This window comes from Corvus moneduloides, chromosome 11 (genome assembly GCF_009650955.1).
Source record: "Corvus moneduloides isolate bCorMon1 chromosome 11, bCorMon1.pri, whole genome shotgun sequence".
Taxonomy (NCBI): Eukaryota; Metazoa; Chordata; class Aves; order Passeriformes; family Corvidae; genus Corvus; species Corvus moneduloides.
This window is the reverse complement of record NC_045486.1, coordinates 5,603,726-5,626,926: the sequence shown is the minus strand read 5'-3', so window position 1 is coordinate 5,626,926 and position 23,201 is coordinate 5,603,726. Positions and strand designations below refer to the sequence as shown.

The following is a 23,201-nucleotide window of genomic DNA, read 5'->3' as shown; positions in this document are numbered from 1 at the left end:
CTGAGCACCCAGCCCTGTGCACACACCAAAGCAGGCACTGGAATCCCACTGGAGTTTCTGGGGAAGCCAACAGCTTTCAGATAATCCCCTGGCAGCAGTTTAAACCTCACTGTGACTCAGTGCCAGCAACCAAAAACACCCAGAAGAATTTCATGGCAGCTCCTCTAGCGGAAAAAATAAGCCAAGTACAAACAGTATCCTCAAGGGATTTACAGAAGAGCTGGGGGAAGGTATTTTCCAGCAAGTGGAAGGACAAGGATGTGGCAAAAATATTCTAGGGATAGCCCAAGATGTGAGTGGCTGGTAAAAATATCACGGTGCTGGGGTCAGGGCCCCAGAGAGAGCGGCTCCTGTCAGCTCCATGAACTCCAGCGTGTCCCCAGGGCCAGTCCTGCACCTGTACGTGGGATGTGCCTCAGCAGGGCGGCCCCAAACACGGCTCTGACAGGATTTGTAGGGGAAGCCTTCCATCCAGGACTGCACAAAAAGCGGCGACGGAGAGCAGCAGGAACTGAAGCTATTCCCATTAGACAAGAGGTTTATTTAGGGGCTGTATTAGTGCACAACTCTGTGTCCCCACTGCCCTAAGCACCTCTGCTCCAGCTTTTCTGGGGGAGCTGAAGGTAACTCCTCTGGAGACGCTGGCCCTGCACCCAGCAGATGTGGGGAAGCATTTCAGTGCCCTGCTGAGAGATGAGCCTAAACACCAGGTGAGATTGCAATTAACCCAGCTGACTCTGGGTTAGTGCCATGGAACAGATCTCCCACAGCGCTCCGGAGCCCGGACAGAGCACTGTGCCCAGGCTCAGCGAGAGGAGAGTGGCTCCTGGGCAGAACTAACCTCATAGCTCACTCTGCTCGGGAAATTTGGGGTTAAAATGCTCAGTAATACATTTGAGATTCAGGTGAAAAGCAGTAGGAGCAATTCGTTTTGGAAATAAATGCAAAACATTTTTGTTGTTACTAAAAGTGCAGAGGAGGAAAGCTGAGGGTATTCACATGGGAAATTATCACCGAATCAGTTTTTTCACATTGTGAGACAAATATGAAATGTGAAATCATCAGGAAAGTATTTTACAAGGATTCTCTGGTTTGTGCCTGAAGATATTTTCCAAATAGTTTCTGTTTTGTGCCTTCCCCTTTCCCTAGCCAAGCAGCACAAGGTAGGAAAATCTTTCTTCTTTGAAAGAAAGTCATTTTTCCATCATGCCAAGCTGCCACGGTTTCAGAGATAAGGTTTTACATTGCAATAATGACACAGCTGTTTAAAATAAATAAACACACTCACGTATCATCGATAAATGTTATCCCAAAATACTCCTTTTCTTTCAGGTTGAAGTGTGAGGCCACCAGATCCAGCAACTCCCGAGACAAAAGTTTGGGCTATTGAAAGAATAAAAACAGTTTTTAATATTAATAGCTTATTTTTAAAAAATAGCTTTTAATATAAAATAAAAAAATTCTGTGCAAATACTGACATTTGAGTACACATGGCAGTACTAAAACCCTGTTGTACAACTCCATCCAGAAGTGACATATCAGACTCAGGGTGTCTCTGTGGAGCTGTGTGGGATTTGTGGAGCATGGAAAGGCAATTCTGTGCTTAATCCATGACATTAAGCTGAAGGGCCCAGACTAAGTGCTGCTTTCCTCTTTCTGGGGTAGAAGGCAGCATCCCAGGCTTTCCCACACTTAGAGCAGGAAGGATCTTTCAATTAAGAAAATATTGGGCAGTGGAGGATCTCGTGCTTTGAGTTCTGCTATGGGAATAAAACATCCTCAAAACCACAGGGTTTTCTTCCCATCTAAATGACAAAAAAACACCACCACAAGGGGTGTGTTTAGTATACTCAATGAATTTTGGTGAAAGCAAAAGCTGAATGTAGAAGTGCAGACATTTTGCCCACGATGCACAGGGAAACCCTTCAGATAATCCAGATGTCAGGAGAAGCACATATGCCTGAGCACTCTTATTCTACTCCTGTGAGATTTTCTAGTAAGAGGTATAACTTCAATCCCCACTTCAGCTCCTAAAAGAAAGTAAGCAGAGAAATCTGGCACTGGCTTCCAGTCCCCAAAAGAGCGAGGTCTGTACCTGAACCAGCAGCTCCAAGTTCCTGTCATCGAGGAGATGCACCTGGCAGTGCCGGCCCTCGGTCATCTGCAAAGACAGCAACACAGCCCTGTCAGGAGGCTGGGATTCCTGGCTTTCCTGGCTTGCACCAGAGCACACGAGGCTTGGGGACAAGGACAGTGTGAAGCAAGTGTCTGATTTTGATGGATAAGGGAATTGACTCCATATCCAAGCTGAGAGTCCTTCTCCAAGGACTCGATCTGGGGAGCTGCCTCAGCACTCTCAGCTCCTGTCAGCTTCAAGCTGGAATTAAGGGTACTTATCAGCACTCAGGATCAGATAAAAAACCCATAAATGCTGTGAGAATTAAATGTGAGGATGAGCCAGCCTGGCCAGTGCCACATCCACAGCCTTTTGCTCTGGTGAGAAGCAGATGACCAGCGACCCATGAAACCCAGATCTAGCCAACCCTCCTTGCAGGATGAAGTCTTTACTAGCAAGTTAACATTTTCCCTTGGACAGCTATTGGAAGTCATTGCCTCCATAGGATTCTTACATAGGAGCTGCACACATCAGGAAGGTGCTTGAACTGTGGGATTAAGAATGGGATGAGCTTTGCAACCTCTGATGCTATATCTGAACCACTTATTTCATGTCACATTTACCTCCTGCAAACTAAGACTCTGCCTCTCTTTAAGAGGCGAGCAATTCAGAAATAGCTGCCCATTATGCCCTTTTAATATCTGCCCTTTGAAATCTAATACATTTCAATGAAAGCTTTTACATTATTTAATATCTGTTCTAATTCTGGGCCTTTCAGCAGCATCAGTGAGGACCAGCTTTGCAACACTCTCCGGGTGAGAGCTGGTGAAGGAAACCTGGCTTTCATATTTATTCTCCCAGCCTCAAAGTAACTCACTTTCCTGACAGCACAAGCTTCCAGCCGACTATAAATTGTGAGCTGTGAGCAGAGGCCGGGGGTGGTTTGCTTAGACAGGGGCTCCCAGAGGGATTAAACAGTAACACGCAATGGTTTCTCCTTTCACATCCCTCTGGCTCCGCAGGGACAGGGACAAGGACAGCGCTGAGCTCTAGTGCCACCAGCACCTCTCATCACCTCCTGCCCCTGTGCATGCTGCACACCCAAGCCCTGCAAAGACTTAAAAATAAACACGATTTATCCGTGATTCCAGTAGAACTGAAGAGACCTCCCACCTCTGCCCAGCGCGGCCCCGTTTGCACGGCGAGGGCTGCCGAGACACAGGCGCCTCTGTCACCAGCCAGCCCTTCTGCCCCAAGCACCCAAATCAACAAAGCTTCATTGTTCCAACTAATTGAGCTCTCTTTGACCACAAGCCGAGAGGGAGTGCCCTCCTGAGGAGCTCTGCAAGCAGGTCAGAGATGAGCGCCTGCAGGCACAACTCCCTGTAGTGTCCGGGAAAACTGGGCTGCAGCATCTGTGCCCCAGCACTAGCAAGTCATGGCACTGCTGAGCATCACATCGCCCACCAAAACAGCAACAGCGGTATAAGGACCGTTTGCAGAGCGAGTCTAGAGGAAAGAAATCCCTTCCTTTCCCTTTGTCTGACTGCTACGAACATGGATTTGTACAGAAGTGCCAGATGAGGAGTGGCATAACTTGCACGCAGGAGTTCAGAGCACAGGGCTGTGCCACCCCGGAGACAGCAGCGATCTCACCCCTGCATCCCTTGGGGCTGCACCCTGCAGAGCATCATCCCCCATGCCCTGGACTCCCCGCAAGCTACCACTTCCAGCGTTTCATCCTTCGGGTTCTGGAGGAAAAGCTGCACCACCTCAACTCCAGCTTGCAGCACAGTCCCTGAGATTTATCTGCTGTCCAAACACGGCACCCAGAGCCCTTAAATCCATTATGATCCACTCCCGGGTCCATTTGTTCCTGAGAGCTGAAGTGCTGCCACGGCAGGCTCATAACTAAGTCGCGTGTTACCATCAATTAATCATTTCATCAGCGCACCCTTCAAGGTGGAGCATATTTCTGGCTCTGACACACTCTTACCAATCTGCCCCTGCTGCGAAGTGTCTGATCCAATAGTGTTTTTAAATCATTCCCCATCTGTTGCTCTGAGATAGCACGAGGGTTGCCATTATTTAATTGCGAGCTGCTTTAGCTTTCACCCAGTGAAATCACATTAATCACTTCTGACTGTTTTAATTGCCTCGGTTGTCTGTTGTTAAGTAAAAAAGGTTTCATTATAGCAAACACATCCACAAAGCCTCATGCGGAGGAGAAAGAAAGGTATCTTGATGGATTAAAATATAAAAGAAATACCAAGCATCATCCGTGCTTCAATTCAGCTATCCAAGGTAACTGCAAAGCACCTCAAAAGTAAATAAACCTCATGACACCCCTGAAGATAGGCGAGATATAATTATCCCTGATTTTATTGATGACACAACATAAGGAAACAGCTTAGAAGTCTGATTTACAGATATACAGACAACATTTAAAACCTGAGATGCCAGGAATCTTTTCTCAGAATTCACATGTCCACTTCCCAGAGCACTGGGAAGTTCAGTCAAGAAGTTGCAGAAGATGCCAAGGTGCCCAGTGACAAAGCACCGTGAAATGCCTTTGCTATGACAGACCTGGCAGCTCCCACCTGCATCCCCAGAGCTCTCTGTGGCCATGGGCTCATGTCACCACAGGGACACTTCGTCACACGGACAAAGCTACAGGACAGCAATGTCCAGGGCCATGGAACGCCTGTGGCTGTAGCTCTGAGAAGAGCTGCTCGCACCCCTCCACTCCCCCAGCCCATTCCTCCTAAGACACCTTCTCCACCCAGGATGAGACGCAAGGATACTCACTGTGTGGCATCAGAGCCTGAGCAAGGAACACAAATCTGCTGGTCTGACCACCAGCTTTGCACCTGTAGGCTCCAATCCCCAAACAAAGCAGTGTTAACCCGGACAGTCCAAGCCCTTGTCCTCCTCCTGCACGCCCAAAGTTTCAGTCACCAGCACCCTGGTTCCTGCAGCTGTGCAAGAGCTCACTCCAAGTTATCCCCACCCCATTCCTGATGGGGCAGAGAGCACTTCACTTGGCTTACCCCGCTCTTACAGTCAGAAGTAAATAACTCCAAATTACTATCACAGGGAAGCACAAGCCCATCCTACATCAGGAATGTCGCCCACCAGAGAGGTCATCTCCAGGAGACAACTCTCTCCTCACATTGAGCTGCCTCCCTGTGCAGACAGGGCTCTGATGTACAAGAATACTCACATTTCACAAGCCTTTTCTGTACAGGAGGTAGAACCAAAAGCTTTGGAAGCTATTGCAGCTGCAAGCTCACCTCACAAGCTTTGGAGTGTCAATCCCCTTCTACCAGCCATGTCCAGTCGCAGGTGTGACATGACTGTGGCACAGCAATGCCACAGCGATTCTCCAGCACAGTCACAGGTACCAGTAATCTGGTCCCATCCTCTTGCCTGGAGAAAAGCTGGAGAGCTTCATAAAGAGGCTTCCATCGCTTTCATCAATGGATTTTGGTGAGGGAAAGGTGCCTCCAGCTCAGCAGCTGGAGACTGAGCTCCTGGAGCCAGAGCAGCAAAGGACTCGTTTTTAACTCTGCCAATGACACTGGTGTGATTGATTTGATTTATTCCCCACAGCACATCCGCTTGCAGGTCTGTTTCCTCAGGCTCTGGGAAGGGACTTGTGCTGTGTCCCAGCTCCCACGGCACTGGGCTCCTCAAAGACCCAAAGCCCTGGAGTCCTTGCTTATACATTTTCTTTCATCTTTAATTCAGGACACCCTGCTAATCTGAACAATATAATTGATTTTCTATGTGTTGGACCAATCCATCACGAGATGAGCACAGCTGTCTGGCTCAGTCAAGAGCTGGTGTGAACAGTCTTGAGATATTTATACACACACACATCTGTTTTCAGCTTATTCTCATTGACTTGGCATTGTCTGTATAAATGAACAATTTTTGCAACATGCCCCTAAATTGGTCATCTTAGCAGTTATTTTTAAAAGCCTGCTAATATTTAAGCTATTATCCAGTAAAAGAAGTAGCAGCATAAAATTTGTGAAGCATCTTTGTGTCTCATCTCATTCCCAAAAGGAAATTAGGAGAGAGACGTTACACAGCCCTATTTTTGGCAAAACCATACAGAGAGGCTGGGATTCTGGATTTTTATTGTTTCCCAAAGTCACTTGTATTCTCTGTACGCAGCTAAGCAACAAAACCTCAGAAACAGAGAGGACTGGAAGGAGACAAACACTGTCCAATGCAGAAACACAGTTATATCAAAATACTGCAGCTCTCCTAACTTACAGGCTGTCAGCAAGAATCTGATTCACACAGATCTTCAGTAAAAGAGGCAGATAATGAAGGGAAAAAAAAGAGGAATTCTCAGAATATCCATGTGTGGAAACTAAAGCATATGAGACTGTAATTCTACATAGCAAATTACCATTATCATAAAGGTTTCATTAGCTGGGAGGAAACAACATTTTGCCCTCTCTTTTTTGTGACAAAAATATGATAAATTCTCCACCTAAAATCATTGAGGCAGATTTTCCACAACATCCATCTTTGAGAAGAAAATCAGCAATGCAGAGAAAAAAACCCTACTTCTTGGCTACATAGACCAATTCCCTACAATATCCTGAGCCTGAATGTTTATTTGGGAAAAAGCACATGCAGGATATTTGTGCTATTTCTCTTGGACAGAAACATCCTCCCTATGCAAAGCTGGTTGTTACATGCAATATTTTTAGACATCCATGTGTGTCATCCCGTTAGGGAAAAAAATTAGAAAAAGAAAAGAGTAATTAGACAGGGTGTAAACAGGAAATCTCAAAAAAAAACCCCAAACCCTTAAGCCAAAAAAAAAGCTGTCAGAATAACACATCTCCTGAAGGGAAGCTTAGGAATGGAGAATCATGAAGGGTTTGGGTCAGGAGCAAAACCAATGTGTTGCACTCCCTCCAGGTCAGATTTCTCCTCCCAGAACTGGGCAAGTTACAAAGAAGTCACTTGGCCTATCTGTCACTGACTTCTATTTTTAAGCCTTTTTTGTTTTAAGGTCTAGGAAAAGCCAAAAACAAAATCCCAAACCCTAAAAACTCCCTGGCAGAAGAAGAGAGGATGATATGTAAGCTGCACATAATTAAGACAAAACTGGCAGCTGTGTCTGCCAGTGACGGGCTCAGAGCTCTGTGCGTGCATCCCAGCTCTTCTCCCTGGGGAAGTGCCATGGTTTGGGCTCAGCAGCCCACGTGTGCACACCACTGGGAAAGTGTGACCTGCCCAGGGACAGGGTGGCCGAGCCAGGGTCCTGCAGCCACCTAAGTACCCATCAGCAGGAGCTTTAAAACCACCCCCACCTACCTCCAGCAAGGCTTCACACCTTTAATACCCTGAATTCCATGAGAAGTCTTTAGGAAGGAGCAAACCTCTCCCCCTCCAGTTCTCCTCTTTCCTTCCTTCCAAGATAAACCCTTTTGTTCAGGCCTGGGTGCTCCTGGAAACATCCGTGTGTGACACCAGGGATTTGCTCCCATCTGCACTGAACTGTGCACATTATTTCCATCAGCTCCTGGCAGGGTAACTACGTGAAATTAAACTTCACTAGCAGATGAATGGTTCCAAAAGGTATTTTATAGGCAGGAAAAAACACCTGTACTGATGCATCCAGTGATGAGAGAGAAACGGGAACCATTTTCCCTAAATAAATGGCCAGCACACAGCCTTAAACCTGCACTTTGAAAAGTGAGGAATTGGACTGTGGTACATCATTAGTACATAGATTATAAAAACTGGCTCATTTATTCCTGAAACAGCCACACCACAGTGGCTCAGGCAGTCAGAGCACTGAAGGAACTAATACAGATAACAAAAAGCTGAAGAGCAAAATTCCCTCTCCCAGAAGGCAATGCTGTCCCTTTGCACACTGGTTTCACAAAGACTGTGCCATGAGGGCATCCCAAAATGCTTCCATCCTGCTTTTTGCAGCTACTCACAGGCAGCAGCACTGCTTTCCAGGTGCACAAGCCCAGAGCACCAGCCTGGAACTTTAAAGGATTTCATGTCCAAATCCCTACCTGAGCTGCAGTTAACCACCCATTAAAGCGTCACCAGTAATTTCTTGTAAAGGTTCTGGGTTTTTGTCCAAACCTTTCTTCTGTAACTCATAAAGCCTACAAGAGATTTCAAAGCTTAATACTGAAGTCCCTAAACTTCAGATTTTCACTGGCATTTAGGTGGGTTTTTTCCTTTGGTTCTGAAGGCATTTAGGATCAGCTCCTCAGCTGCCTCAGATCAGCAGTGCTTCACTGACTTTGGTACAACCAGCCAGCTATGTCTGGCCCCTGAACGTGCACAGTCTGATCAAAATGTGAAATCACATGCAAGGATGTCTTGCAATAAGGAGCTGCCCTAACCAGGCACAACTCAGGAAAATAAAAGCCTTTGCCTGTCCTTCTGGAAGGAAGGGGCCTGCATGCAGCTGGGGGGAAGAGGGAAAAACTTATAATGGTTTAAATGACCTCAGAGCTTCCTGGTGTGTCTGTTGGGAGAGCAAAGCTTCATCATGTTCCAGCACTTGGAGTCGCTCAGAACTTTACGGAATAAGCAGAAAAATAACAGGCAGAAGTTTGGGGTTTTACCAGCATTTCTGTGGAAGCTTTTTAAAGAATCTGCACAGATCTTCAAAGACACCATGATGCACGTTCTGAGGAGCCCATCTGCAACCCACAGGTCTTCCCTGACGAGTGTAGGTGCCACCACTCAGTGTCCCATGGTGGGAGGTGCTCAGGGTGAAACTGATGGATGGGCATTGGAAATGCTCCACTCTCCCACGGGTGAAGAGCTGAGGAAGGGAAGCATTGCCCCATCCCACACCCCACTGTGGGCCTCTCCACCAGCTTGTTTGCCACAGAGCAGCGCAGTGCCCTCCCCTCTGGACTCACTGGTACCTCCTGCAATGCCCAATGGGTCAGCTCTGGGTCCAGAAACTTGTGTTTTCCCAGTCTGCTCACACCAGCCAGGGCAGCCAGTGGTTCCTGCCACGACACCACAGTCTGGCTCACACAGACACAATAAACCTGCAGTGATCCCTTCGAGGGCAGTGGCAGAAGTTCCACCAGCTTTATGGGGGCAGACCATGTCTCCAGACATACTGCCTCTTCTTCCTAATCTTCAAGTCATAAAGAAGGCTTTGGCTGAAGTCTTGTCTCCAGTGTAGTCAATTAATTTTGCCATTAATTTTAATAGGGTCAGGATTTTGCCTTAAATCATTTGTTATCTCACTATTAACCTTTAACAGAAGCCAGTATCTGCCTAATGTTAAATAGTCAGTGATTGTCCACAATGGCTGGCTACATCTTTCATCCTTTGTGCTCTGGCAAACCATCCTGTAGGACCAATCTCGCCTCCCCAGGTGACTCCAAGTGCCACCCCCGTCCCTCCCAAGGGCTGCAGAGGCCCCCCTGGCTCTGCACACTCATGGGGCGTTTACCCACAGCAACTGCAGGGACTGTACAGAGCCATTCCCAGCCTCAGGGCGTTCTCTTTCTCAGGACCAGCCAGGCAGGGACAGACACTGAAAGCCATAACTGAATGACGTGCACAGAAATAATGTTTTAAGATGAGACAGGCTGCAGAAAAGTGCAAGCTTTGCACTTTGATGCCCCTTTGATGATGCTCTACATGGAAATGTTGGCTCTGCTGAAGTTTGGCAATGAGCTGGAGATAAAACACAGTGCCTGGAACAGGGGGCTGAGAGGCTCCCCGGGTTGCATGGCACCTTCCTAAAATAGCCATGTGAGCTGGAGATACGATGAAAAAACTGGCTCCTGCAGAGCATCAACTGACTTTCATGTAAGCCCCACCAGCTGAGCCAGTGAAAACGTCTGGCACAGGAACAGCCCAAGTGCTCTCCCTCACTGCAGGCACTGTGGCTTTGCAGGGCCACGTGCCAACAGACTTTCCATGCAACTCTCCTTTTCCCCATTCATTCTATTATTTCTCATTGCAGGGGATGGCAAATCTAAGGGACTCTTTCATTCACTCTATTGATGGCTTGTACAGGATGACAGGCACAGCCTCCTGGGGTCATTAGAAGATCCCACTCACCAGAGCAGGTCATGGGGCTCTAAACCTCATCCTGCTCTCCCAAAATTCTCAGAAATAATGGTGAGCACACTGTAATAAAACCCCCGAAACTGAACAAACACGAAGAGAAGCGATAAATTAAAATCCAGGGAACAAATTAATTCAATCTTCCTCAAAATGATAAATCCAGTAACCCAGCCAGGAGTTAAAGTCCTCTGCCAAGAACTAAATATAGGCAGGAGAATTGCAGCTTCTTGTTCCCTATCAGGAGCATGCAATGTAAAAACCTCAGCCCTCTCCTCCCCACGAGGAAATCTTGCAGTGTGGCTGCCTTTCCTGATGCTACCCATGGCTTATCCTGTACTTGCCTTTGCTCCATTCCATACAGGGTGCAGGGGTTGTTCACTGTGCACCAGCACAGGAATGAAAGCACTCAAGTGCACAGGCAACAATCAGCCCTGTGGCAGGAGGCAGAGGGAAGAACTGCTGCTAAAAACTCTTCCCTGGCTCTGCTGGCCCCAGGCTTTCCAGCTGCCAAGCAGCATCCAGCCAGCATTTCACCTCTGCTGGCACTGCCAAAAGCCACAGGATCTCTCTGGCAGTGTTATCATGGATGCTGAGTCCCTCTGGCAGAGGGGGAAAGGTTAGATATCCTCTTGAAGGATCAGCACCTTTATTGCGGGCGTATTCTCCTTAAAGGTGTCTCATGCTGAAAACTGGAGTGTTTCTCAAACAGGTCATGTCATTCCACATGTGCTGATGTACCACTCCTGCCACTTTGCAGTGCATTTAAAACAATAGCGAGAAAAGAATAGGCAGGCAACTCTGCAGCTAATCCTATAAAAAAGCTATCAGGAAAATTAATAGGAAACAATCAGTACAAATCTGCCACAAATATCAAGTCAATGAAATCCAACATCTGCTTTCCTTGGCAGAACACAGCCAGTAAATTCGTGTCTGCCGGAGACACGCTTATCACCAGCACTGCTGAGACGCTGCGGGCAGGTCATTACTGCACACAGCCCACGGAGATGTTTTGTTCCAGTGCAATCTCTTGGGAATTCAGGTGGGAAAAGTATCCTGTGGGATCAGAGAGCTTTCCTGGTGCTACCTGGCAGAATAAAGGCAGGGGCAGCCCATGAAGGGGCACTGTCTAGAGGCGGCAGCATCCTCTGCCCCTGAATAAGCAGTGCCCACCGTGGGGCAGGGCTGGCCACCCGCCCTCCTGTGACCTGTCCTGACCTTTGCTGCTCAACCAGGAGGCAAAGTAGTTAAGCTCCTGCTTCTTTGCTTAAGTCTCTACAACACAAATCTCACGGGATATTCTGTGCAGAGCTTCTGGTAACTTTTCCTGAGTTTTACCTCACCCCAGAAGCCATCCCTGACCCACTCGAACAAACTCAGCTTTCCCTGTTACAGGAATAGTTACAGAAGACTGAAAAATACCCTTATAGAAGAGTAGTTTTACATCCCTGGAGACCCACACCCTGCCCTTTATGCCTTTTTGCCTCTCCCCAGCCCTGCACCTCTCCCCCATTTCTGATTACTTTTCACAGGATGCTCCTCTATCCCCTCCACCACCTCCCTACTCACCCCTGAGTTGGGTTTTAGAGGGAAAGCTCCCAAAGCAGGAGACACAGGCAGAGCAAGCCGTGACCAAATATCTACCATCCCCTCCAGGCAGTATCTCATCCTCTAAAGGCATCTTGAATCTCTTCCTCTCGTGCCCCATCCAGGTCCCTGCACCCAGCATCCCTCCTTGGACTTTTCCAGCCACTCATGCTTGGCAACAGCCTCTCAGGAAACCCAGATGCCAGCCTTGGATGGACAGCAGATAAGAAGGAGGTGAAAAATAATTTAAAAAGAAGGCTAAAGCACAAGTCCTTTAAATCTGCAACTCTTTAAAAAATTGCAAAGTGCAAACAAATGAACCAAGAGAAGTCACAACAGTGAGTATGGGCTGGAGCAGACAGCGAGCAGCGTTTCTGTGGAGGCAAGGAGCCAACATTCACAGTGCCAGCACCTTGCCAGGCACTCGGCAGGGCTGATCTGGATGGCTCCACATTTCACTTTTAAAGCAAAACAAGTGCTTTGGATCAAAGGCTCCTTCTCAGCAGCCATTACCTTCCAGCTCTGTGTGCACTGCTGCATCTCCAGGCCACCTCTTCAAAAGGGTTTTTTGGGGGGAGAGAGGGGAGGGGACCTTATGAGGAGATATTTAATAGTTGCATGCTGAAAGGAGTTACTGTACCAGGCGCCGACCGCCTTTTCTCAGGAGTCCTGAATCTGTGCTTTGTTTGGGTTAAATCATATCTCAGAGCAGCCCATAAGGGTAATCTCTGAAAAGAGGTTTTCTCTCCAACCAGAAGTTATAGATCTTTGCTCCAGCTGCAGCAAAGTTACCAGGATCCAGCTTGAATTTAGCCCTTTCCTAAAGCAGCCAAGGCAGCACTTACAACAAAGGCAGGAAAAAGCAGCCGTAAATGCTGGGATAAACAAACAGCCCCTTATCTCCTCAATAGAGTGCAAAAGATGCAGAGCAATTTTTATGGACTGATCCTTCAAGGCAAAGAGAAGAGCAAGCAGAAAGGTTTCACCCTACACCACCCAAACTTTCTTTGCTCTGTGCTGCTTTCTGGCTGCCGGCTCTCCGGGGCTCACAGCTCTGAGCTCTGCACGATGTTTAACTCAGGACACACTGCAACAGCACTAAATAACATTATCTGTCACTGCTAAGCATCAGAAATTAAAATACAGCCTCTTACCTCCACGTCACACACCCTGCTGGTTTAAATGGACTGGAGACACCCAAGAAGTACTCCCAGTGTGCATGCACTAAGCCTTCATGTTTTCTCTACTTTCGAGCTGGGGGAAGAAGGGAGACATGATCCCAGACTTCTTCCGTTGCCATATAATCTGAAGGAAGTGACCTTCGCTTTTGTTGCTTTGATTACAGATTCAGAAACAAAAGCCCTTCCAGTGTGAGCCAGGGGACACAAGGGGTTGAAATGGGATTGTTAAAAATGGGAAAGCATTACAACTGTGGGTTGTTTTTTTTTTTTTTTTTCCCTGTCTGTAATATTAACCCCTTTATTATAAAACAAAACCGAATGAAAAACCAGCAGTTACTGACCAAAAGCATAGCCCAGGTGCCAGTCCTGGGGCAGTGAGACACCTCGGTGTGGGATCATGGTCCCTGTGTCACAGCAATGGCTGAGGACCCCCACGCTGGCAGTTCTGTGCTCGCTGGGAGCTTCCATCGCCCCTCCCAGCTCCTCCACCCACCCACATCTGGGGACAGGAGGGGCCTTTGTGTAAAGACTTGGCACCGCACTAAAACTTCAATCCATCCCCAGTCTGAACCCCTTGGAGCAAGGCTGAGCCCTGTGGCAGTGGGGACCAACCCATCTGAAGGGATACAGGCACAGAGATAACCAGAGCTCCTCTTCTCAGCACACCTGCCCTCACCTCATGCGCTCACACCCCCACAGTCCCTCCCTGCAACAGACACCCCCGGGTGCAGCATTCCACTGGATTTCCCAAACTGCTTTCCAAAGCACGGGTCTGCTGCCTCTGATGTGAGCTGCTGCACTCTGGGCAGGACACCAAGAGTGTGGACACAGTTTACACCCTTGGCCACCACTCTGAATTTGCTCCTGGGTCTACAGGAGTGCACTTTGCTGCTGGTAGAGGAGTAAATCATCTGCCTGCTGGTCTGCTGCTCCCTTTGCAGGCTGTTCTCTGTGTGCAAAACACTGAGTTCTGTTCTGATTCCCGGATTCCTTCCCCACTGGCACATCAACCCACACGGCTTCACACACCCCCCGGCTCTGACGCAGCAGCACAAACTGTGTAACTGTGTCAGGCAGAGCACAGGTGCCACACACGCACAAAGACAGCTCTCCTCAAAGAAAACTCAAACAGCTGACACTGCTTTCACTGAAAACGAAAAAACAGAACAACAAAGAACTGTGCACCCAAGTCCAGGAAGCTGCAACTTCCAGAATTCCAACCTGACCTTCGGGCAGGTACACAAGAGGCACAAAGTCTCAAATTTACACATGCATTTACTTCAAAAACCTGAATGCTCTTATTCAGTTATTTATGCTCTCAACTGAGCAGTCATTATGCACAGAGAGGACAAGCTGTGAAGACCTTCCCACCCCAATTTTTATAACCCAGGGATTTCTTCTAATAGAAAAAAAAAAAATTAAGTTCAACACCTGGAACAAACTAACTTGCTTTTCCCAGAGTGAAAATGGGTCACACTTTGGACAAAAACACCTCAGAGATGGAGCTCCCTCTTCTTAGAGGTTCTGAGGCCCCTTGGCCCAGATAAAGTCCCCCAAACAGGAGGCTCTGTACCCACTGTTTGAGGCCAACAACTGGTTCCATGAAGCTGCAGAGCACTGTATAAAGACAGAGCCTTCCCAACAATGCTGGGGAGAGAAGCAGCACTGCCTGGTCTACCCATCACACGGTGAGGCAGCCCTGCTCCCCTCGCCTCCCCAAATTACCATCAATCCAGACACCTCCAGAAGGCGGCTACCCCAGACACCTGGGATGCAGTGAGGTGCCAGAGGTGTCTCACCCTCCTTGTTTAATTCAGAAGAACCAGCTTTGATCAAATAACCACCCCTTAAATAGCTGCAGACAAAGAGTTGTCTTTTTTCCCAAAGTTATTTTGTAAAAGCCAACATTCTCACAGTCATGACACTACAAAAGGTTTCCTCTCCATGCTCAGTATCACAGGTTTCATGAAAAAACCATAAGCTGGCCCCACATCAGGCAGGAGGGTGCCAGGTCAGGTCCAGCCAGCTGGTCCAGACTTCACCAACAGCCTAAGGGGTGGCAGCAAGACAGTTTGGGGAGAGGATTTCAGAGCAACAAACTTCCATTTGTCTCCAAAACACAGACTGCAAAGCCCCAAAAATAAGATGGAAAATAGACAGTGAGTCATGTTTCCTTAGAGAAATGACGTGAAGGTTACCTGGGTGGTGCCAGCTTCTGCCCTGCTGGGATAACCACAGGGACAGGAATAGCTGGAGAAGGGAGAGCACAGCTCCTCAGAGGATCTGTGACTTCCAAACAAACACAGACCAGGGCTGCATAATTCAGCTGTACAGATAACTTTTTTTTTAATTAAAAAAATTAGAGTTTAAAAAAATACAGCACACCTGTAAGAGGTAGGAAGCTGTTGGAGTTGAGCACAGGGAAATCTCTGCAACTCTGAGGCAGGAACAAGCTGAGTTTGGGGATAGCAGTGCCACGACTCTTCACTGAAGGGTGACCCTCCAGGGAACGCAGCACACCCCAGCTGCACCCCAGCCCTCCCAGCAAGGTGAACAGATGCAGTGTGCTTCTTGATGTGAGAGAGGAATTACTGCCACTTTCACTCCGGCTTAACAAGCACCACCCTGCTCCAAACCTCACACCCTCTTGCCCAGCCCACATCTCCCTGCCTGGAAACCACTGGCCCAACCAAAGGTAAAGCCAGGATGCTCAGGAACCAGCACATCACCAGCAGTGCCATGGGTGGAACTGCAGTGACTCCTCCATCCCCGTTCCCAGCTCTGCTGGCACCACTCTCCTGATGGCCAGCAGGAAGATGCACACTGGGGCACCACCCCCAGGACAGCACCTACCCCACATCAGCTGGAAAAGCAACCACAGAAACACCACAGTCTTAATCCTAGCATTGCCTGGACTGTCAAAGATGACTTTTTATGGCTGAAACCAGCATGTTCAGGCTCTTTTCAGCTTTTTGAGGACACTTACTCTCCCCATCTCCTTCCCCAACACACCACTGATGCATGTTTAAATGAATGACAGATCAATTAGTGGGGAAAAGTGTACATGTGTATTTGTGTGTGGGAGGTTATTTAAGCTAATATATTCCAGCACTGATAGCTTTATCCTCTTTGCAGTCTCTGAGAATGAACTGGCCTCCATCTGTACAGAAGATTAGTAGAATTACTAATCACTAATTATGACTCAGAGGTTTTAAGAGCAATGCAGACTCCACAAGGGGTGGCCTGATTTTCAGAAAATGAGGGGACAAAGATAGCACAGTGCTATTTTAAGCACATGGACAGTCCATCCAAGATCACAAAGCGCTGCAGTGACAATGCCAGCAAAAAGGAGTGACAGAGAGATAAACACTCAGAAGGACAAAAATGAAGCTTGGAAAAACCAGCATGTGCCTGAAACACTTTTAATTTTCCTTTTCATACAGCTTGTGTCCAGTCAGAGTGAGCTGGCCAGCCTCTCTGCAAAGGCCAAAATGGAGATTTATCCAGGCAAGCTCATACAGTGATACCTTTGTACAGGACTTTCTGCCTCTGAGAAGCGATGCCAGCGACATTCAAAATCTAACGTATTTTGTGAGCTGAGTCACATCGAAGAGGAAAAATATTTATACAAGCCCAAGTGGTTTGTGAATAGAAGGCACTGTTTGAAACTGGCACCATGACACCCCTAAGGAAATGAGATGAAGTTCACAGTCTGGTTGTGAAGTTTGTCAGTGAGGGAAGAGGGAGAAGTGGTACCAAAAAAAAAATCATATTTTTGTTTGAATGAACTCTCTCAAACAGAAAGCACTATATCATGAGCTCAGATGGAAATATATCTGGAGGAGAGCTCTGGAAAGCTGCTGTTGGAAGTGTGCAGAGCCAAGTTTAACTTTAAGCTGTCAGGAGGCAGTGCCCAGAGCCAGGCCTGTTCCCAGCCCTCCTAAAGACTCTCCCAAAGTCCCAGCCGTGGGGACACCTCCACGTGCCAGGTTTGGATATGATGGGAGTTTCAGCACAGCCAAAGCTCTGCAGGTGACATATGAGCAGCATCACTGCCTTAGATCAGATCCCTTTAAAAAGAAAAACAGCTGGATGAAAGCAGCCAGAGCAAAGCTTTTCCAGGGTGACTGGTAATCCCCAGTGCACAAGTTTAAATCTGTCAAGGGACACAGACACATATTCAGTGTGCTCCAAAACAGGTTTTCCAGCTCTCTTTGAAAAGCCCTGACCTGTAAGAACACCTGAGATGCTTCTGCTGAGCATCACTCCTGGGGTCTGTCTGGTGTGGAACAAAGTTCTGCCCTGACAATGCAGCGCCTGCTTTGTGCCCTCCCTCACCACTCCAGCACTGCTTTTCATCATTGTGGAAAGATAAGGAAAAAGGCATCTCAATTTGTCGTCAGCATTTTTCATAATGAAAAGTTGAGGTGTGGTAGCAGAGGAAGCGTGGTGCTCACTATCCAAACCAACTACGTTAGCACTGGAGGAAACAGAAGTCAGCCGCTTCCTCTCCTGCTCCTCCACCCCAGGTACCATGGGCCAGACACACGTACAAAGCTGATTTACTGTGCTTCATCAGCAAAATTCTTTTCACTTCACACAGAGGAAATGACCTTTCAGAGAGGTTCAAAAGCACTTTGTCTAAAAGACCCACACGAAAAGTTTACACTTTTACGCCATAATTTATCAGCTAATTACCAGTGCTATTGATAATTCCAGTTACTCCTAAACTGCTTACACAGAGATGCTCCCCTATCTGGTTGTACATCCAGCAGATCAATCACAACGTGCCATTATGTTCTGCAGGGAGTTTGGGAACAGTTTGCCCAGTTTCTTTTCACTTTGCATGAAGCAGACTGACTGACACACCTTTAACCCTCACCCTAAAGCATTCACTTCACCAGCTTTTAATTTATAACAGTTAGCTGCATCATCAAATAGATTTCGATGCAATGCTTCGTTCCTGCTTAACCATAGTGAGGAGCCACTGTGTGTGGGATGTATTGGTGGCAGTCGGCACTGATACCTCAGAGGAAAACTCCGTGTCAATATCCCAATGAAAATCAGGCCAATGAAATGCAGGTGACTAAACACAGGATAAATGTTGATTCTAGAAGTTTTTGGCTTTGCAGCTGCTTGTTAACCTCATTTATATAAAAGTTTCACTTTGTTTTACTGCCCTATAATTAAATCTAAGACAGGTGGCCTATAAAGCCATCATGTGGAGAGCCCTGCAGAAAGCTTTCTTTTGGAATAGTATCAGGACACCTAGAAATGCCATGTTGTCCCATCTCAGGCATCAGGAGGGGCTCTGGGAAGACCCCCAAAGCCACAGCACTATGTGCTAGAGCTCCACAACAAAACACAGCCCTCACTCCTTTCTCTGGTAGGAAATGGGAACCCTTGAGTGAAGGCTTCTATGCTGAATTCTCATCCAGGAATATTTCCAAGCCCTAACAGCCCCAAAAACTCATACGGACTTGCTGCTGTTAGAAAAAAGACCTGTGCCAGCTTTTCTATCAGCTGTCTCTGCAAATCTGTTATTTCTAGGACAGGCTTTAAACGCTCCCTGCCGTGGAAAAGACAATGTTCCCTGGCATACAACCCAAGGGCTCAGAGAATCAACTCACACACTGTGCAGCCCCTCCCCTCGTGCGGGTTCAGGGGTTATTTCAGAGTGAAACGGGACACCCCAGCAGAGCTTTGGCTCACAGCCTCCTCCAGATGAATGGGCTCTGGGCAAGCAGGACATCCCTTCTATTCTGGCAGGTGGGACAGATGATGGTAAGCATTCTGGAGCAAGGACCAGCTTGGGGAAGTGCCTGGGCTGGGGCTGAAGTGCCCGTGCCAGTGACCAGGTAGAACAACAGGTAAAACCCTGGAAAGTGTTTCCCACACATACATGACAGAAACACAAAGGCTAAGGAAAAGGTGACTGACAAAGGCTGGTTTGTGCTTGTTGGGGTGGGTTTTAGTTGTGCTTAAAGCTGCTAAGGCAGGTAAGGGCTTTATGCTGGCAGAGAGGATTTGAGCCTGCCCTGCCAGCCAGCGCTGCCCCGTGACCACCTCTGCACCTGCCGGCTCCCAAACACCGATGGGGATGACCCTGCTCGGACACACAGAGGTGTTTGTGGCTTCTCCATGCTGGGACTCAAGCTCAGCTCTCCCACAAGGCTGCCAAGAATTTTGTATTTTAAAAAGACTAAAAATCCCCCTCACCACAACAACAAATGTAGCAGCCCAAGGAGAAGGAATCCTACTTGCTTTCCTTTCTCCACAAAAATGTACCGATGATTAAGTAGAGACTTACTGGCAGCATCCAACTCACACAAAAATAGCAACTGGCCCACAAAATGTGACTCCCAAATACTGATCAAAACAAACTGAGGCTGCCAGGGCTGATCAGCAGCACAAGTGCCTGTCACCTCACTCTCCCCTGCATGTCCCTTGCACGCAGCTCAGTGACAAAGTTCTGTCTGGTGTCCTGATCTGTCACACCATACACAGTCCAGGGAGCCCTCAGAGAGGGGAAACGCCTAAGTTCAGCCAAAAGAACCTCTATATAAAACCTGCGGTATTTTTCACACCTGGAATATGAATGCAAAGGAGCTACATAAATATGAGTATTGTGCATGAAGCCAAGGTGGTAAAGGACTGTGTTAAACACGTGTCCAGGAGTCAATTTTAGTAAGAACACAGGACAAAAAGGTGCTTTCATGTGGCTGCAATAACTACAGGACTTCTGGGAAAAAATCTGAGAGGACAAGTAGCATCCCTGGCAGGTAGGAGAGTGCTGTTATACCCTTTTTACAAAGAACAGGGGAACAGAGGAAAACACAAAATCTCACACCCAAGACTAGAGTCCTGTCCCACAGACACAGCAACATCCACCTCCTCAGAGAAGCAACCCCATGGAGAGCTCTACACTGCATGTGTTGCTCCTGTGTTGCTCCACTGAGCCTGAGGTGAAGAAATGTAACCCAGTGTGGCTCAGAGTTCCTCGCTGTATGCGAGGGTCACCCAGCCACTCTCTCTAGCCGTTTCCATACTTGAAGTGCTTAAAAAAAATGAGAAAACCAATTTGATTCAAGCCCTTGCAGGGCTCTGGTATCTGAGCAGTTGGGTGACATTTAACGCTGTGTGCTCAGTCCTCACTCGCTGGACTCAGCCAGGGGTTTGAGCAGCTGAGGGCCAAGACTTCAGCACAAAAAGCAAAGTGTTACACAACCCAACAAGGAAGAGCTGCAGGGCATTCTTTCAGCCATCTCGCTTTAATACACCCCAAATTACCTCTAGCAAATTTCTGATGTTAAAACATGAGAGTTGCCTTTTTCCTGTTGAGTTTCACCTCCCAGGGAAGACCCTCAGGGCAGTGAGTGGAGAGCAACAGGTCCCTGCATGATCCCAGCAGTCTGGCTGTGACAAGTTGTGGGCAGAGGGGAAAGGGCACTCCCTGTCCACTTCCCTGGCTCAAGGTCTGCCTGGTAGGTTGAGAGAAGGACCAGTCTCCTCTTTTTACCCATTTTCACATCCCCCCTTCCAGACACATGCACACGTCAGTGATGCTTTTCACGAAGAAAAGACAAGACAAAGCAACCACGAGGACGCAGTAAGTTTGGGCAGAGATACAGCTACACTTTGTTTTGAAAAAGTCTCTTTTCACTTCAAGCCAGCCATCAGAGTATGGCAGCTGAACAGGCTGAATACAGCTGTTGTCAGAGCTGGTCCTCACCAAGCCTTTATTCCAGCCCTGGAGGGATGGGGTTTACCTCCACGGGGATGCAGTAGAGAGGGAAGGCAGTCTAAGCTCCATGCTCTTTACGTGAATGGACCCTAAAAATAACACCCACACAGCACAGGTGTAGGTAGATTTTAATTAGAGAGGAAGAGGAGGGTCAGGACTGCATCCCACCACATTCCTACAGGTCAGTAAAGCTGGGCAGATGAGGAGCAGTGATGCCTTTACTCCTGCATTCCCCCTAACTAGTCATGATCCATATATGGATCCACATCCACAGTGACACCTGTGTCAGACACATCATGGAGTATTTACGTGCATCATCTGCCCAAGGTACATTCAAGCACTTGTACATCCACCGCTGTAAAGCTGCTTGCTCACTCCTGAGCCTATCCCTAAAGCTAAATACCAGCAGATCGCTTTAGGATTAAACAGGCACAGATGTCCTGTTAGCATGACTTTCCCATGGAAGTTGCATCCTGGTGGCTCTGGAGAGCTGTTTGCTTTGAGCTGTGTCATTCTCTGTTTTGCAACACACCAGGGAGAGGGGAGAAGCTGCTGTGAAAGATTCACCCTCATGTAGCAAACACACACAACGGCGCTGAGAGCGGGCATGCAGCACAAGTTCACATGCGAGACAGAAATGCAGACACACAGAAATAAATAACTGCCAGCAAAAACAGACTCGCAAAAGAGTGGCACCACCCTCACTGCAACTGGATACCACAATAACTGCAAGTACAGGGCTGTGTTTCCTGCCTGCACGAAGGGGAACCCCCCAATTGCCATTCCAGGACTCACTGCACCCCTCCCAAGCAGCAAGCCCTCTGCCCTGCAAAGGGCTATCACGTTGCAAGCTGCCACTATTCAGTGACACAAACAGCAGAAAAAGCCACAGCCAGTCTCTCCCCATGGGAGCATCGTGCTCCGAGGGCACAGGCAGAGAGGAGCTCGCGGGGCTCCGTCCCCCAGATCCCGAGGGCAAGGATGGGGACAGCAGCAAGAGGGGCTCCGAGGGGCTGTGATATGGGGGGGCAGCTGGCTGCCAAAACACTTCTAGATTGACTGACTGATAAAACCTATTTGGCACAGAAAATATCTCCCCCAAACCCCGAATTCAGGCACACAGCCGGCACTTCGAAAGCAATACCGGCATCATCTCAGAGCCAGGTTCAGGATCCTCTGAGCACCTTCCCAGCTCTGCCTCGATGCTCTTCAGCCCATCCCAGCCGCCTCGCCGGGGGTGCGCACGGAGGAACCAGCCCGAAGAGAGAAAACGCGCCCGTCAGGTGCCGGGATGCTGTTCCAAGGAAAAGCTGGGAGGGAGAGCTGGGTTTTTTTACCTGATAGACATCGCGGAGGCCACACCAGGCTCGCAGCGCCTGCCGGCACGCCCGCAGCCGGGCCGCGTACCACCGCCGCAGCGCTGCCACCGTCACCGTCCACACGAAGCGGCTGCCGCTGAACAGCAGGTCCTCCACCCCGCACATGAACACCGAAGCCATGAGCCGCTCCGCTGGCAACACAAGCCCCCCGTCCCGGCTGGCTGCCGCTGGCTGCTCTCGCTGCCCCGCTCAGACGCCTGGCATGAGGCTGCCCGGCTTTATACGGCGGGCGGCGGGCAGGGGTGTTGCACAGAGCTAGGGTCAAGCCTTGAAACAAACTCCTCTTTCACGACGCTTCCTGGGCAGATTCCCAGGCATGCCCCGGCTCCTGACGCCCAGCCAGCGGCTGCAGTAGCTCAGCCCTACCAGCAGCTCACACAGCAGCCTTGTCCTTAGCAGCTTATATAAAGCTCTGTTAAGCTCCAGCAGCTACCACTATGTTTTCTAATTAAATTTTAACCCTTTTGCCATATGCCCTGACAACAACCCCATTTAGATGCTGCAGGAGGAGAGGAAGCCGCTCACCGGCGTTCAGCGCTGCCGCACTTCAGTGAGCTGGGCAGGCGCTCCACACACGAATCCCGCGCTATCTGCCTCCAACACCTCATTATCTGCTATACAGGGAACAAAGCTGTCATCGTTTGCTCCCGGCTGAGCCCGCGCTCAAATTATACACTAGAAATCCTACTTGAAAAAGGCACTTGTGGGAACCAGCAAGTGGAGGAAAAAAAAAAAAAGGGGGGGGGGGGGGGAGAAATATCAGTCCTGCAGACATAGAATAGCTTGGAAGAGACCTGAAAGTTCATCTCGTTCCAACCCCCCCTGCCATGGGCAGGGACACCTTCCACTATATCAGGCTGCTCAGAGCCCCATCCAACCTGGCTTTGAACACAACTTGGGCCAGTGCCTCACAGTAAAATAGATGCAGTAACTTCTCTTCCAGCTCTGACTGTGGCAAATACCCACAGCACAGAGCCATCCCTCTGTTCAGCACTTTCCCCTTGGTTGTTGCATCATATGGGTCAAACACCCAAAACGCGCTAAAGAGATGATTTGCTCTACTCTTAAACTAACTCCATTAACACAGCACTTGCTGCATGAGA

The 23,201-nt window shown here is 48.5% G+C and overlaps 1 protein-coding gene across 4 annotated transcripts in view; it reads right to left on the bottom strand.

Annotated features, from left to right (window-relative positions):
• The window catches only part of FRMD4B (FERM domain containing 4B), a 125,672-nt gene that overhangs the window by 56,833 nt on the left and 45,638 nt on the right, over positions 1–23,201 (bottom strand). For 3 of the 4 annotated variants that reach the window (XM_032120816.1, XM_032120814.1, XM_032120815.1), the window contains exons 2-3: positions 2,096–2,161; positions 1,289–1,383 (exon numbers count right to left, since the gene is read on the bottom strand). In XM_032120816.1, the coding sequence (XP_031976707.1) occupies positions 1,289–1,383; positions 2,096–2,161 (161 nt within the window). Of the gene's footprint in view, positions 1–1,288; positions 1,384–2,095; positions 2,162–22,056; positions 22,455–23,201 lie in introns of those variants that run through there. The other variant, XM_032120812.1, reaches the window with a different exon arrangement.